At 33.9% G+C, this 17,214-nt stretch overlaps 1 protein-coding gene across 1 annotated transcript in view; it reads right to left on the bottom strand.

The window, feature by feature from the left end:
* LOC134250325 (MAM and LDL-receptor class A domain-containing protein 1-like) overlaps positions 1-7,482 on the bottom strand; it is a gene marked incomplete at its 3' end in the record, with an annotated part of 75,157 nt that extends 67,675 nt beyond the window's left edge. The window contains exons 1-3 of the mRNA XM_062732687.1: positions 7,315-7,482; positions 3,562-3,642; positions 1,399-1,503 (exon numbers count right to left, since the gene is read on the bottom strand). Coding sequence (XP_062588671.1) covers positions 1,399-1,503; positions 3,562-3,642; positions 7,315-7,482 — 354 coding nt within the window. The remainder of the gene's footprint in view (positions 1-1,398; positions 1,504-3,561; positions 3,643-7,314) is intronic.
* Between the last annotated feature and the right edge of the window lie 9,732 nt (positions 7,483-17,214).

Here is a 17,214-nt window from a genome sequence, read left to right as displayed (position 1 = left end):
TTTGTTAAGTTGAAGCAACATAATTTTTTGAAAAGTGAAAAATACTAAATAAATATACGGTTCAATATATATTTCTTTTTCTTACTACAAAATTTCTGGGGGTCATTTTCATATTACACAATTATATTTTCTTAATTAAAATTCCATTGAAAGAACTATTTAAAATAAAGCAGAGTAACTCATCTGTATTAGAGATAAGAAAATTTGTTTATGGTAAGCTTACATGTATGTGACCTAAACGGTGTTCTGCTGTTCAACTATTTTGATAGGTACCATTTTGGTTAACTAGGTAATTACCTACTTACCAGAGAGAAACTGAAGCAGATTTTTACATTTGCAAGTTTTTTAAAGATGTATAAAATCGTTAAATGACCATGAAAATATAGATTGACATAATTTAAATGTCAAGTACTCTCGAAAACCATATACATGTATACAGGTTTGATCGCCTGCGTGACACACTGCAGTGGAAACCCGTCCTTCGGATAAGGCTGTATAAAAGGAGGTCCCGTGTCGCAGTGGGTGCTAGCACGATAAAGGCCCCTCACTGCTCAATGATACAAAGTGCCGAGTACAGGCCTAAATTTGCAGTCCTCCTGCAACAAGATGCAGTGACTCAATATGACTGAAAAATCTCAAAGGGGCTTAAACAAGTTAACAAAAGATTTTGAAAAGGAAAACCCTAGAAAAGCAGCAGGACAGAATGCAAAAAAACTATTAATTTGATAATATTTCCATTTCCATTTGTTTTCTCTGTGTTTTACTCTTTGAAAGTTAGCCGAGTTGATTTCTTGATATTTCAACAGTTTTTTTTTTTTCGTTGAATGTTGAATAATTTACATTGTTTAAATATGTCATAAAAACTGAATTATAATAAAAAGTTTTGAAGTAAAAGGTTCTGTCTGACCTTTTCTAAAAACCTGATGAGTGGCATATCTTTTGGGAATACCAGAAAAACCTTTTAGTATATGTATCTTTTTTCAAAGAAGTCTTAATTTTTCACTGATAAATGTTAACAGATGTTAGAAAACTATCACATTGAAGAGTAGACTATATATTTACACACACACAAATAGTTCGTCTTGAAAATCATAAGCCTTTGCGCATGTGGCGCAGGTGAAACTATTTATCTTGTTCACATCTATAGAAGGAACCTGTCTCTTATGCATTGAAATACTCCTTAAAATACTTCGATATCACTGCAGTACTCCAACACCTTTTACACACGTCACTGTTTTACACACGGCACGCCCTAGAGAATTTTAACCATGTTCATATGACGACTACTACTAGTATGTTTTGGTGAGAAATTCTTAATTATCTGAGTCGAGTGTGATGATGTAAAGACTCAGCAGAAAATTCAAAAACTCTTTATTACAAATTCATTTGCTGACTTACTTTGCCTTTTAACTCGTTGAGTTGTTGCTTTGTTAGTTTATGGTTGTCATGGGTGTCACCAAAGACTTTCCCTTTCCTGCGAGCTATCTTTCCAATCCCATCAGGCTAAAAAAAAAAAAACGCTATTGTGCATTTAATATCTAACGAATAAGTAAGTGAATTCTTAAATATTTCAAGAACAAATGCTTATTATTGCTGTTGTATGCAGAATATTTAAGTAATCCCCATTTGCTATATGGAACGATTAAACTTCTTTTCTTCGGCAGGCTTTGTAGACTAGATTCCAACTATCTTTCGAAAAAGATATTAACTTTGCACACATTCACCTTCCTCTATCAACTAACTGGAACCGGGGACCAAATGGGATTCATCCCAGATGTATTATTCCTTCTCCAGTCTTACCAACTTTCACATTACTTGAACACCTGGCTATCTTCCAGATCGTTCCAATAAAAATTATCATGGAAATATATATATATATATTTTCACAAAAACCGCACTCTTCATTGCATCGATCGCAGTGAGTTTTTTTCCCAACCTTTTTTAATTCAATGCTGTAATTTTGTATATCAAAGTTGGGAAAATTGCGAATTCTTACAGTGAAATTCATCCCCAAATTTATTGTTTCAAAACCCTCTCAAAATTCGCTTGCATGCATTTTATACGGTAATCGATTTCTGACATTTGTCCCATGCAACAATATCCTGTCAAGCCCTTTTGAATCAACGTAATGTTTGGTGGAACTCCCTATCCCATTCCGAATCGTTTAACGTTCACCTTGAAGCTGAATTATGCGGTCGTCCCAGAGGCATCGTCGTAAACCACGGCCAAAATGTACGATGCTCTCCCATTCTGGAAAGAGCTATATATGCAGACTCCGGACCGTGGCTTGAGACGATGTCCCGGCCAGAGGATGAGTTATTATAATAGGGTGATATTTATCAATATACGTATTTATGATTAATAATTGATATTAAAGGTCAATATTGTGTTTCTTGATTTTATGATTATTTCACTTGATCATCATTTACATCATCATCTACATCATCTACAAAATCATCATCGTTTTGTTTATAATTGAATTCAAATACAATTGGATACACATTCCTGTATTGCCCTATTCTCCCTTGGTTCTTTAATTGTACTATATATTGATCATTAGTTGACATATTCAATTAATGCCTATGGCTATTTTACCTTTGTGGTCATTTTCAGACATGTGATTCATGCCATGTGAATTTAGGAACCAATAGATTTACATTATATATTTTTCCCACGTTTGGTGAACTGCCTTTGTTCACTACAAAGTTCCTTAGAGGAAAGTCCCATATAGTGTTTATGTATTTGTCAAAGACTGTATCTATATGGAGTCTGCCATATTTGAGTAATCTTGACTGACCGGAGTGATGAACTGACAGATAGTATGTTCATTCTACATTTTATTATCTTGATTAATATCTTATTTAATATTTCTGTAAATAATCTAATTTATGCAGTTTCTATCATTCATGACTAAATTCAGTTGATTTGATTATAAAGTGTCTTTCTCTTAGATTGTGATTTACGTGTAGATTGTGACTTACCTGTAGATTGAGACTTATTTACGTGAAGGAAGTGACTTACGTGTAAATCGTGACTTACTTACGTGTAGATTGTGACTAATGTGTAGATTGTGACTTACGTGTAAATTGTGACTTATATGTAGATTGTGACTTACATGTAGATTGTGACTTACGTGTTGATTGTGACTTATGTGTCGATTGTGACTTACGTGTAGATTGTGGCTTAATTTCGTGTAGATTGTGACATATGTGTAGGTTGTGACTTACATGTAGGTTGTGACTAACGTATTGATTGTGACTTACGTGTAGCTTTTGACTTAAGTGTAGGTTGTGACTGAGTGTAGATTGTGACTTACTTGTAGTTTGTGACTAAAGTGTAGTTTGAGACTTATGTGTAGATTGTGACTAAGTGTAGATTGAGACTTACATGTACATGTAGGTTGAGACTTACGTGTAGATTGAGACTAACGTGTAGATTGTGCCTTACATGTACATGTATATTAAGACTGACGTGTAGATTGTGACTTACGTGTAGATTGTGACGTACGTGTAGGTTGTGACTTACTTGTTGATTTAGACTTACATGTATATTGAGACTTACGTGTTGATGGTGTCTGTTTCCCTCATCCACAAACATACTCTCTAGAAGATTAACCACGTCAGAATTTGGGTCAATTTTACCCTGAAAAAAATATAAGCATGGCTCTTAACAAAATCAAATTGCAGATCTCATTTTTATGTTATATAATCATTGTTGCTATTATAAGGTAAATACAAGGATTGCAATATTTTGAAGCTGGCTAATTCATCAAAATGTCCAAAAAAAGAGTAAATAATAACATAATTTATAATACATGTATGTCGTGAAATACATGTTAATCTTAAATGGTTTATGTCTGCAGTGTTCTGAGTCACTTTTAATATATTCTTGAAAATTAAGCAGACATTGAGCAGTAAAAACGGAGTTGTATATAACTGAGTTTTTCTGATTTTTCCCGTCGTCCGTCTGTCAGTCCTTCCGTCCGTCTGTTTACTTTTCACATTTGTGACTTCTTCTCAAGAACCACTGAGCCAATTTTAACCAAACTTGGTACAAAGCATCCATAGGTAGAAAAGGAGTTTAAATGCTTAAAATTAAGGGCAAAGACCTCTCACAAGGGAAAATAATTAAGGAAAGACAAAAATAGGGTGGGGCCATTAAAAAATCTTCCCAAGAACCACTAGGCCAGAAAAGCTGAAACTTATGTGGAAGCATTTTGGGATAGTGTTAATTCTAAATTGTTAAAATCACGACCCCGGGGGTCACAATAGGGAATCAAATTTTTACATAGAAATATATAGGAAAAAAACTTTAAAATATCTTCTTCGCAAGAACCACTGGGCCAGAAAAGCTGAAACTTATGTGGAAGCATTCTGGGGTAGTGTAGATTCTAAATTGTTAAAAATGTGACAAGGGGGGTGTACAGCAAGGCCACAATAAGTATTGCAAGGGAGGGAATCTGGTAAAGAACGACATCACCAAAATTACTCAGGTGAGCGATGTGGCCCATGGGCCTTTCTTTCTTGCAATGAAATGTTTTATACTGGTTCTGTAATTTCTGTTTCTGCACTCACACAATTCTTAAACTTTTCTGAATTTAAGCAGATTGATCGGAGTTTTCTTGTATATCCAGAAAAGGTAATTAAAAGTCGGGGTCTGTAATTGAAATTTTTATATACTAGTCTACTAAATATATGTTAAATAATTTAAAGTTAAAATCGGCTCATATTTTCCCTGGACTTTCAGAATATATTAACTATATTTGCTTCAATGATGATGACAGAAATTTATGAAAAAAAAATAAACAGATTTCAGAACCAGCATCTAACTTAACAGTTATGTTAAAAAAAAATCAAATCAAAAATGAAAACTTTTCTTTTGTAGAATCTTTCAATGGAAGAACGAAAGTATGATTCAGAATTTTAGAAATTTTAGAAATAAAGGTCTAAACAAAAATCTGGACCAAAATTTAAAATTTCAATAATTAGACTTTATCCCTAAATACTTAAGTCTTAATTTTTTTTTACATAACCGAAGTCATAGACATTCTGCTTGGCCTTTCGACCATTTTTGAATTGTTTAAACAAAAACCAGAAGTCTCTTTTGAGACCAAAGCTCTACTGGTTTGTACTTATAACAAATGAAGAGAAAAGCAGCAGATGGGACTTGGAACTTTACAACAGCAATAAATAGATTGAATGTTTAATGACCCTTGATTAAATCTCTTTTTCTGGCAATATATTGCTATTAGATCAAAACTGTAGGAGGAGCATTTAATAACATTTTACAGTATTAGTATTGAAATCAGACCAAAACTGTAGGAGGAGTAGAATTTTTAAAGTATTTCACCAAAAATTCTATTCTTAGTAACAACGGCAACCCCCTTCATCGAAATCAAAAAACCAATATACAGAATTATGTATCTTTGTGTAGGATAGGGCGTCAAAATCATAGTGTACATGTATTTAGGTCTTGTCACAGATAATGCACGTTTGATATGAATTCAAAAGTTATGGCAAAGTTACATAAAAATTAAAGCAAAACTATGAAGGTGAAAGTATTTCATTTTCACAGAAACTTTTATTGTATAAAACTTTGTTTATTTAAATTTAAAACAAGATATGTTAGTGAAACACTTTGGCTAATGGCAACATGTAGCGAAGGTTAAATTTTCTCAAATGCAAATTAAACGTGTTGATACCCTAAGTTAACTAACGTCTTCTCACAAGAAATAGGAATGGGAAAAAACCCTAGCAGCACCTGTTTAAAAGTTATGGCTAAGTCTTACGTTTTTAAAAACTCTGGGGTCAAGGTCAAAGGGTAGCGGTTGATAGTTTCAAATAAAGACCTTGTCAAAAAGATGATATGTGGGGAGTCTGAAAGCCCTAGTCCTAACCGTTCAAAATTTATTGCCAAGGTTAAAGATTTTTAAAGTACATCAAACTCCAAGATCAAAAGGTCAAATTTGTTGGTATCTAAAGACAGGTCTTGTCAGAAGAATTTACTATCTAAAGTATGGAAGCCTTAGTCCTTACAGCTCAAAAGTTACGGCCAATGTTAACGTTTTTTTAAAGTTGGTCAATTTCCAAGGTCATGATCAAAAGGTAAAAGTTGTTGGTATCAAATCAAATCATGCCAAAACTAGTGGAACTGTATTTTGAAAACAAGATGTGTTTGTGAAAAACTATGCGCCCGACGGCAACAAAGTTCATAAAAGCTATTTTCGCTTATAGGACACAGCCAATCTCACAATGTCATTGACCTTGGTGTCATTTGAAAGAACTTAATTAGTGGAGTATGCGTACTAAATAGGGAGTCTCTATCTCTTACTGTTCAAAAGTTATAGCGAAGGTTCAGAAAGAATATTTTTACGATATAGGTCACAGTCAAGGTCACAAGGTCATTGACCTTGGTGCCATTTGAAAAAGCTTAATTAGTAAAGTATGCATACTAAATATGAAGTCTCCATCTTTTATATGGTTCAAAAGTTATGGCGGAGGTTAAAGTTGACATACAAAAAGACAGTAGACATGACAAAACAAAATGCGCCCCCGATCTATCGATTGCATGAAAATGTTTGCAGACAGACAGACGGACACCTTACAATCTTTTTCAGGTGTCTATGGTCTCCAATCAGTAGAGCTTACTACATGTATAGCACAATGCATTTGTGAAACACTGATGCTCCCATATGGCAGCTTATAGCAAGGGTTGAATGCTCTCAAATGCGTGTAAAACTCTAAAGGTCAAAGCCAAAAGTGTTGGTACCCAAAGGACGGTCTTGTTACAAGTAATACACATGTGAAATATAAAAGCCCTATTTGTAACTGTTCAAAAGTTATGACCAAGACTAGAGTTGTTTTAAAAGTGTGTTCAAACTCTTAGTTCAAGGTCAAAAGGTCAAAAATATTAATACCAACGGAATGGTCTTGTCATGATGAATAACCATGTGAAGGATGAAAGCCCTAGCTCTAATTTATCAAAAGTTATGGCCAAGGTTAAAGTGTGGTATTTTTGTAATAGTGGGTCAAACTCCAATGCAACGTCAAGGTCAAGAGGTCAGTTTGGTGGTACCCATTGAAAGGTCTTGACACAAGAAATACGCCTGTGAAATATAAAAGCCATAGCCCCACCCACTTAAAAGTTATTGGCTAGGTTAAAGTTGACAACAGACAGAGAGAAAAACAGACAGACAAACAAACAGGACAAAAACAATATACCCCCGGAAGCTTTCGATCCGGGGGGCAAAAAAATTAAAAGAACAGAAATCGTATTCTTCAGCATTGAGGAGTCTGTTTAGGGTCTGTTTCCTACCTTGAGAGCATCATCTATTAGTTTAGCTCCGCCTTTGTAGTTGCTTTCCTTGCCATTATCTTCGTTGTCTTTGCTTTCTTCATTTTCCTCTTCCATTGTTCTTAAGGCTTGAAGCATTAAACGGTCAATATCCTTCTCTTCCTCTCCGAAATTATTGTCTCTTGACATCTGAATGAAAATTAACAGACCTTGACAACTTAATCTAGATTTATAATATCAACAGGCAAATTCAAAGAACCCTCGCTATCGGTGTCATAGGGGTGAATTGCCATTATTTATTGCATAATGTGTCAAATATGAATGCTTTAATCTATGTCATTCAAAAGTAATCACAGATTCATTTTTTTAATCAGGCCAAACGTCAAGGTCAAGTTGTTTAATTCATAGTATGCCCGAAAACATCTTTTTACAGGTAATGCACATGTCAAATATGAATATTTTTTCAATCAAAAGTTATAAGCAAAATTAACATTTTTGAAAAGTAGGACAAACTTCATTGTCAAGGTCACATTGTCAAAGTAATGATAGATTGAGAAAGGTCATATAACAGGTAATACACCTAGGAGACATGTGAGTCGTGTCACTGAGATCATTAAACTCACCTTGGAGACGTGGGACTCATGTCTCTGTCTGAGATCATTGAGGATCCGTCTTGCCTCTGTTCTACCAACGACTGTAAATGTAAGAAATATTGCTTAGTAATTCTATTTATTGAGAAATGTGTATTTAATAAATACAGAATACTAGGGATTTGTCCCATCAAACAGACAATCGGTCGCATTTATCTCGTCATTGCAAATGAGATGAGTGAACATTACGAGCGACAAACCTGTAGCGCAACAAACATGCAGGTGAAAAATTATGATCTTCGTCATGAAATAAAAAAATCTAACAGTTTTTATTTACATGCTCTTGATTCCGCTTCAAGCCCTTCTGCCTGTATTAGTCCAGCTCGGCACGTGGTATTTTTAACCGCGATTATCGATGAACCAGTAGATTGATGTAGAAAGAAAATATTTTTGCAATTTGTTATTTTATCTTGGACAAAGACATTGTAATATAAAAGAATAAAGGAAAGGTTAGGCTAAGACCCCTTTTTGTCCTCTGTTTTGGGATGTCTTTTAGAATTAAACATTAATTAAAACTTAATCAATAAAAACTTGTCGCCCTGACACAAAATTAGTATCTGTTCTTAGCTATGGAATACACAAAGGTCACTGGAAGGTCAGAAAATATGTCAATTTTTTTTTATTCTCTCATTTTTATGCAAATTGTCATCCATTTCACAGCACATTTTAATTCAGAAAAAAATAAAGCACAAGGTTGCCTATCTGCCAAATCTATAAATCACACCCTTGCATTAGATGCATCTTATGTATAAAAATTTCAGATAGGCAAGCTTGTGCTCTATGTTTTCCGAAGTGAAAACTATTTCAAATTTGACAAAAATCCAACAAAATTGAGAAAATTCGAGAATACATGTGGTATCGAGGGTGGGAAGAGGGATCGGGGCAGGAACCATGGGAACCAGTCCCTAATTTTTCTCGAGCCTAACCGTTTACTGTTGAAAAGCGACCGATCCCTTTGTCGCACATGGTAATTGCAACCCGGAGGACCGGGCTGCTCTATACATATAAGTTTAAGTGTTGGTGTATTGGAGATCGAGGTGGGAGTAGTTATTTAGAATTAAAGGTTTTCTAAACATTGAAAAGATTGTTAATCAGGATGTTCTTTCCGTTTATAAATTACGAGATACATAATACATTTACTTCCATAAAGTGAATCTGTAAAAATGTATATGTTTTTCACATTTAATATATAAAGTTGTTTATCATTTACTATCGAAAAACGACAGGTCCCTTTTTTCAGAACATCAAATTTTACTTCTCGGATAAAAACGTACTCTGCACAGTTCATGCTTTATATTCTAAAATTGAAAATTAATACATTTTTAAATATAGGTGATGCGTGTGTCTTACTTCAATTTGTATTTTATGCAGCCAAACTTTACTTGAGGAATTGATCAAGTTTAAAATTGTATCGTTTTTGATTGATTTTTATCCGACTACGTTTTCAAAATATTCGCGACTATCGTCTTCATCAATAAGACGCATGCCTTTTCACACATATCGAGGCAGTTTGATGAGCAAGACTCATTTTCATTGTTTACTTCATATATTTCCCGGGCGACAATTGATGGTTACATCAATGTTTTCTTGTTGATACTTTGTTGTATGTTAACTACGTGCGCATTAAAAATGCATCTTTAAATTTATTTTTTCTTGCATGGATAGAAAAAAAAAACATTTAAATATTATGAAAATTGATTTTGGTCAACATATAATGTTTGATAAATATAAACACCTGTTCCACATTTTTTTTTAAGTATCAAATATCTTTGAATTCATCTTACCATTAGAATTATTGTTTTAAAGTTATATTAAAGTCATATTCAATAAAATAACAATGCTGCACCAATCCAATGTATCTCCTTTTTCTTACATACTAGTACTACTCACTATTATTTCTGACTGTGTGGGCATGAGCTGCAAGGCATTGCAGAGTAACAATGGCCAGCAAACTCAGAAGCCTCATATTGGTTCCCATATCGGCTAGGTATATGGAATGGAAACAGAAGTTAACTCTTTTCTATATGACGAAAATCTTGAACATGCGCATATAAGTATTTTCTGATTAAAATGAAAGTTTTTGTTTGGGGCTAAACTGACTTTGTTTGAGTATGGAGTCTGTTTGATGTATACCCACGTTGGTGGATCGAAGGTCACGTAAATTGGGTTTCATGAAATTCTTAAAAAGTAGGTTTGTCAGTCCAGTGTATCCCGGGGGGTTGTTCCGTCAGGGTCCAGTTAGGTGGACACAGCTTTGAATGAAATTTACATTAACATACTACTTGTAGTTTGATAATCATCTCAGCCGAGAAGACCACTTTGTCACGAAGCTTTCTATTTTACAAGCTAGAATTGTCTAGAGATGCTATTTTATCAAACACATTAAAATTTCTAACACTGAAAGAGTTCTTTATCAGTAAAGTATTGTTTAGATCTCATGGTACGGATTTTTCTTTATCGTGGATGGTGGCCTTCTGAAAATTATGATGAAAACTTTCTAAATTTGTTTTCTAAGGAATTAAATACAAATAAATATCACGGGGGATGTAGATATTAATCGAGAATATTGATCTATGGCTATTAATAATTAGAATCCATTATTAATTTTCATTTTAAAATTTGAATTTTAGAAGTAAAACTAAGGGAATTCAAGTATTCATAAATGAACTAAGCATATTTTATGTCAATTGGTTATGTCCATTTTTCTGATCAAATGCAATTTCAAAGTAAGTTCATTACGTTTATAGAACAAAATGTAGAGTAGAAAAAAGAGAGTTGTATTAAATGTATAGAATTAAAGCTCTAAAAACTTATTATGCGCCCTTTCCTACATGTAAATTACAAAGACATGTACATGGAAGATATGGAGATAATGTACCCTGTTTAAAATTTAAATTTTTAAATATTATCGAATAAAGAAACCTTTACACGCTCTGGTTTTGGAAAGAATTGAGCTGTAATTATATTCAGTCACAAATAAGAGTTTGTGAAATACTGATGACCCCGTAAGGCATAAAATGGCAAAGTTGAAATTCTCAAATGCACTTGTCAAACTCCAAGATAAAAAAGTCGTGCAACATTATTCGTCTTGTCATAAGTAATACACTTGTGAAATATGAAAGCCCTTGTACTACTTGTTCAAAAACCATGGCCAAAGTTAAGGGCTTTAAGAAAGTCGGCCAAATTCTATGGTCAAGGTCAAAATCAGAAATATTTATACTCTTTGAAAGGTCTTGACACAATGAATACGTGAAATATAAAAGCTGTTTTAAAGTTATGGCCAAGATAAAAATCTGGTATTTTTTGTAAAAGTGGGCCAAACTTAAAGGTCGAATTGGTGGTACTCGAGGAAAGGTTTTGTCACAAGGAAGAGACCTGTACAATATGAGAGCAATAGTAGTCCCAGCTACTCAAAAGTTATAGGCAAGGTTTAAGTTATTGCGGACAAAGAGACAGACATACAGCTGGACATAGGGACAGACGGACAGACAGGGTAAAAACTATATACCCCAAAATTGTCGATTACGGGGACGTAAGAATTGATTAATAATGGTATATTTCAACAAAAAAAGGAAAAATCCCGGAAGGTGAACTACAATTATACAGTAAATCTTCTGGAGGAATTCACTTCACTAAAGGAACATCTACTCTATAATAACTGAATATATTTTCATTTAAAATTGCTGGAAGTATTGATCCTGGGTCTATCAATTGCCGTATTATGCGTATTATATCTCATTCGTTTGTTTATAAATTTTCCACCTTTTTAATAAGTAAATAGTAAATATCCTTATTGTTTATAATTGTATATACATGTTCGTAATTACATGTTATCATACTTCACAAATTTTCTGTCTATATATAAAGTTTAGGAGAACAAACAATCAAATAATTTTTTACTTCGCAGTAGCATTTACTTATAGTTTATTGTTGTTCATGATGTTCTTTGATTAATTTTCACATACCTTGTATATGGTAAGGTAGATCGTTTGATGCTGGATTCAAGCAGGAAAAAAAATTAACAACTTGAACTATCATCAAATTTACATCTTGAGCAACTTTTGAACTAAAATCATTTTCTAATGAATTCTACTGGCTTCTCAAATGACTCTTACATTGATTACTGGTAAATATTTTGTTTGAGAAAATAATTGTTTTTGAAAAACTGAACGGATGTCGCTCGCTTTTCAGGTCTACCAATGGCGTCCAAGAAAAGTGAAATGTAAAACATGCTCATAATCCTGAACACCATTGATGAACCCATAATATATATTACAATAATTGAAACAGACAACGAGACAAAAATATTCTGCATGGGGAAATACTAAATGATATACAACCATTAATTACCGTACGAGTAACATTACAATGCAAATCCATTTCATGTTCACTCTGAAAACGTTTGACGTTGTGACAAAATGACGTCATTTTGAACCTGAAAAAGTATTTTTGATAAAAATGAAGAAAAAAAACCTATTTAAAGTTGACGTAGGACCATAAAAATTTCATATTTGACAACTTCTAACCTTCATCAAAATCCGTGAAAAACTCTAAATGTATCAAAATTATCATGAGGGCCTTTTTCTATGGTCCAATCATATATTTTAGGCGTCAGACTTCCATTGCAAAGATCAGAGGTTACCTTAATAGAAAAACAACTTTACTTGAAACTCTCCGTGGATATGATCGTGTTTTGCATCTTTCATAAACACATATATACATAGGTCAATACTGTTCGAATCACCAAGACTTTTGTATTGCTGCAGGCTTTGACTGATTCGGATTGACGTTCAATCTCTCACCAAACTAAGTTCTACTGATTTTACAGATGGAATAATAAAATTTATCATTATCACTCTATGCACCTGAAGGACGTGTATTTGCTCTACTTCCTTGGTCCTCGCTTAAAGTACATTTTATATATACTAAATGTCGTTGTGCTCTGTTACTTTAACCCGAAATATAAAGATTAATAAAAGGATTATTCTGATTTATGTATTATTTTCAAACTATACAGAAATTGAAATTGTCTCTTGGGTCAATCAGTAATAATGTGCCTTCTAGCCTAACTGAGGTGGATTGAAAATGAATTTCAAACTAGAATTTCAATCCAATTTTTGTCGGCCGTCCGCGTCGAATGGTAAGTTGTTGGTTTTTGTCAAGGTGCATTACACAGCAGTCCTTTATGAAAAGATTTAAAATATACAAATAATTATATACGAGGGATGATCAAAGAGTTCGCTAACTAACTGAATAACTTCCATAAAAGAAACAATTTTGGTTTCAGTGTTGATTACATTTATGCCCCCGTAAACGAAGTTTCGGGGGTATATAGTTTTTGTCGCGTCCGTCCGACTGTCTAGCTGTCTGTCTGTTTGTCCGCAAAAACTTAAACCTTGCCCGTTACTTTTGATTTAGGGGAGCTATGCCTTTCATATTTCACATGTGTATTTCTTGTGACAAGACCTTTCCTTGGCTACCACCAAATTTGACCTCTTTACCTTGGAGTTTGACCCTCTTTTTGACCCACTTTTACACAAAAATTCCAAACTTTTATTTTGGCCATATCTGTTGAACAGTAGACACCAGGACATTTATACGTCACATATGTACTCTCTGTAGAAAGACCTTTCATTGGATACCAACAACCTTGACCTTTTGACCTTGAAGATTTCCGTACTTATGAAAAAACTTTAACCTTTGCCATAACTTTTGAACGCTAAGGGATAGGGCTTTCATATTTCACATATGTAATCATTGTGAGAAGACCTGGATACCAAAAACTTTGACCATTTCACCTTGACTTTGGAGTTTGACCTACTTTTAAAAAGCAAACTTTGACCATATATTTTAAAGGGGTAGGGCTAGTGCTTTCATACTTTACATATTTAATCCTTGTTGCAAGACCTTTAACCCTTTGATCTTAGCCTTAAAGTTTGACATACTTTTTTAATATTTTGAACCTTGACCATAACTTCTGAACGGTTGGGACTAGGGCTTTCATACTTTTTAAATGTATTCTTTGTGACAAGACCTGTCACTGGATACCAATTACTATGACCTTTTGACCTTGGAGATTTTCAATACTTATGACAAAACTTTAACCTTGGCCATAACTTTTGAACGCTAAGGGCTAGTGATCTAATATTTCAAATAATGTAATTCTTGTGAGAAGAACATTCATTGGATTCCAAGAATTTTCACCCTTTGACCTTGGTGTTTGACCCACTTTTAAAAAGCAAACTTTGAACATAACTTCTAAAGGGTTAGTTCTAGTTTAACCTTGGTCATAACTTTTGAAGAGTTATGGCTAGGGCTTCCTTACTTCACATTTGTATTTTTGTGACGAGACCTTTCATTACCTTGATCTTTTGACCTTGGAGATTTCCATACTATAAAAAATTTTTAACCTACTTTTATATTTCAGAATTGTATTTCCGGTGAGTTTGCATTTAGGAAAAGTTTAATTTTCGCTATGTTGCAAACGGGGACATATCAGTGTTTCAAAAAACAAATCTTGTTTGAATTAGTCCTTTCCAATTTTAAAGCACCTTAACCACCGTTCTGCTCACGCGCGAATCACGTGATATAGGAGGTCACGTGACCCCCTCTCTAGCGTTCTGTCACAAAAGCTGAAAGATTTTTCTGAGTTTTATATTTATTTCCATGTTAGTTAATTTTGAAAACAAGAACAGATTATTTGTCAGAAATGGTTAAATCTCGGTAACAGAATGGATGGATATGATTATCTATTCCAAAAATAAGCATGGCGACCATTAAAACCCAAACCTTCTGTCTCGGTAGAGACGTTAATTCAAGGTGGATCGAGAATGGGTGTCTCCTTTTTATCATATCTAATATGTTTAAAATCTAAAGTAAACGATATCTCAGGTACTTAATAATTATATTATTGTTCAAATATTCAACTATTTCTTCAAAGTGTAAATTGGAGGTCTTTGATAGCTGTGTCTAAAAACACATCTCTTTTCAAACTTGCTTTCACTGAACAACATAACAAGTATCATTTTTAAGCATTTGCCTTCCTTCACTATTAAAACGATCAATCCAGTCATTGATTGAATTTATAGGAAGTCATTAGTCTTAATACACTGTGTACAAATTATATGATACTGCAAAGGGATTTCTAAAATGTACAATAAATTGTACTGTCGTTTGTTGAACGAGTACGACTGTGACAACCATTTTTTGTCACAAGTGACCAACATGTGTAAGACGTCATTTTCACATTGTGACGTCACAAACAAGGAGAAAAACTTAATTCAGCATATGCTATTTATAGAACTTGTGTATGGCGATGTGTGTACATTTTTTAAAAATCTGGATTGTGGTTTTGTAGACATAGAGATAGTTCGCGTACTTTTTGATCACCCCTCGTAGCTTTTATTTTATTGATATGTTAAATATATTTGGGATTGCATTTCATTGAAACACCATACTATTACATGAATACATGTACAAGACATTGACTGCTTTAGAGAAATAAAACAGAATTTTTCATTCATGTCTGAGTACAGAGATCGTTTTAATAAGCTATTTGAATTTTAGTTTGTTTAATTAGTTGTCTGAGATATTGATTAAGATAATCATTAAAAATAGGCTATTATTTTCACACTGAAATGTTTACGAATTTTACCATATAACCGATCACGACAAGGAGCAGTCGATAGAGGACGCTTTCTCCTCCATGGCACCTGATCCCACCTCATGTTTTAAGAAGTTCCTGTTTACTCTGCTCCTGATTTATATAGTTTTCAAAGGAAATTTGAGCGTTTTTACAGTTCATTATTTTCATATTTCATTCGAAAGCTTAAAAACCTAGATATAAAATTACTTTGAATTAAAAAATTCAACAATTCGTTATATCGATTTCAAAAATATTTGATAGGTCCTAAATGGGTTTCCGTAATATGCTTTTTTTAATTTTTTCCCCTTACAGCCACGGTTACGCTTTCTGCAGGTGACACTGTATGTTCTCCCCACACGAACTGACAATCACCTTCCCCGACAAAGCTCCGTCCCAATAAACCCAAATATATCCTTATATCTATTTCACTCAAATGGTTAACAAATTTATTCTCGATTATATGCAACACACCTTACCTTCTAAAATATCAGATAATCGATATCTTTTCATGTTTGTTTTTCAAATTTGAAAGAAATCTCACTGTTCGTGCTACCCGAAAGATTACAGTGCGTTATCATATCAGCTGGAAACAATCAGACCATTATAATGGTAAGTTTTAAATGCAGTAAAATTGTATCTTAATTGTAATTTTCTTAGCCTCTGATCAAAGCTACATGTGATTCTATGTAAAAACTTATCGATCACTTAAAAAGTGCAAAATATAATTTAAGGATTATAAACATTCCATGTCAATAAGAGGGTTTTCAAAATGTCTTTTTCTTCCTTTTAGATACTACATTTAACCTACATCAGTATCGTTGCATGTTTTAAAATTTCTTCGGGACAACAAAAAACTAAGAATTTTGTTCATAAAACAAAACTTGGACCCATACTGGGTGTAGAAATTTCCAGTTATGACACTACTGAGTTGTACAGATTTTTACAGATTCCGTACGCCCAACCTCCTACCGGCAGACATAGATTCGCCAGACCAATATCATATGGTTCCTGGAATGGGACCAGGGGCTGACAAATAGATTTTTAAGGCACTAGCCCAAGGGCAGGTACATGGTCAAAATTGACTTGCCCTACCTGAATTTTTGCTTGCCCTATCATAAACTAATTCTGTATTTATAGATATTTCAAAAAAAGAGGAAAAGAAAAACGCTGAGCAAGCCCCCATGCTCAGCTTTAAATCTATGGCGTACAAATAAAAGTCACTTGCCCGCGGGCAAGTGGCTGATAAAATTCCACTTGCCCACCCCTAAAATTCACTAGCCCCGGGCGTCGGGCAATGGGATTTGTCATCCCCTGGGGACCCTTAATGCTACAGCGTTCGGGCCTGCATGTCCACAGGTTTATAATTATCATTTTGTCAAGCATGGACTGAGTGAAGATTGTCTACATTTGAACATATATGCGCCTTCTAATCTGAAGAGTTCGTCTAAAAAGTCCGTGATGGTTTGGATCCATGGTGGATCCTACAGCGTGGGAACGGCTTCATTTTATGACGGAAGTATGCTTGCAAAAACTGGAAATGTTATTGTAGTGACGGTAAACTATCGTCTGGGTTTGCTCGGCTTTATGGCTTTGAAAAATTCCACAGTCAAAGGAAATTATGGATTG

The sequence above is a fragment of the Saccostrea cucullata genome, unplaced genomic scaffold, assembly GCF_032062105.1.
Source record: "Saccostrea cucullata isolate Sc308-1 unplaced genomic scaffold, CSIRO_AGI_Scuc_v1 ctg8557, whole genome shotgun sequence".
In the NCBI taxonomy this organism is placed as follows: domain Eukaryota; kingdom Metazoa; phylum Mollusca; class Bivalvia; order Ostreida; family Ostreidae; genus Saccostrea; species Saccostrea cuccullata.
This window is presented reverse-complemented; position numbering and strand designations above follow the sequence as displayed.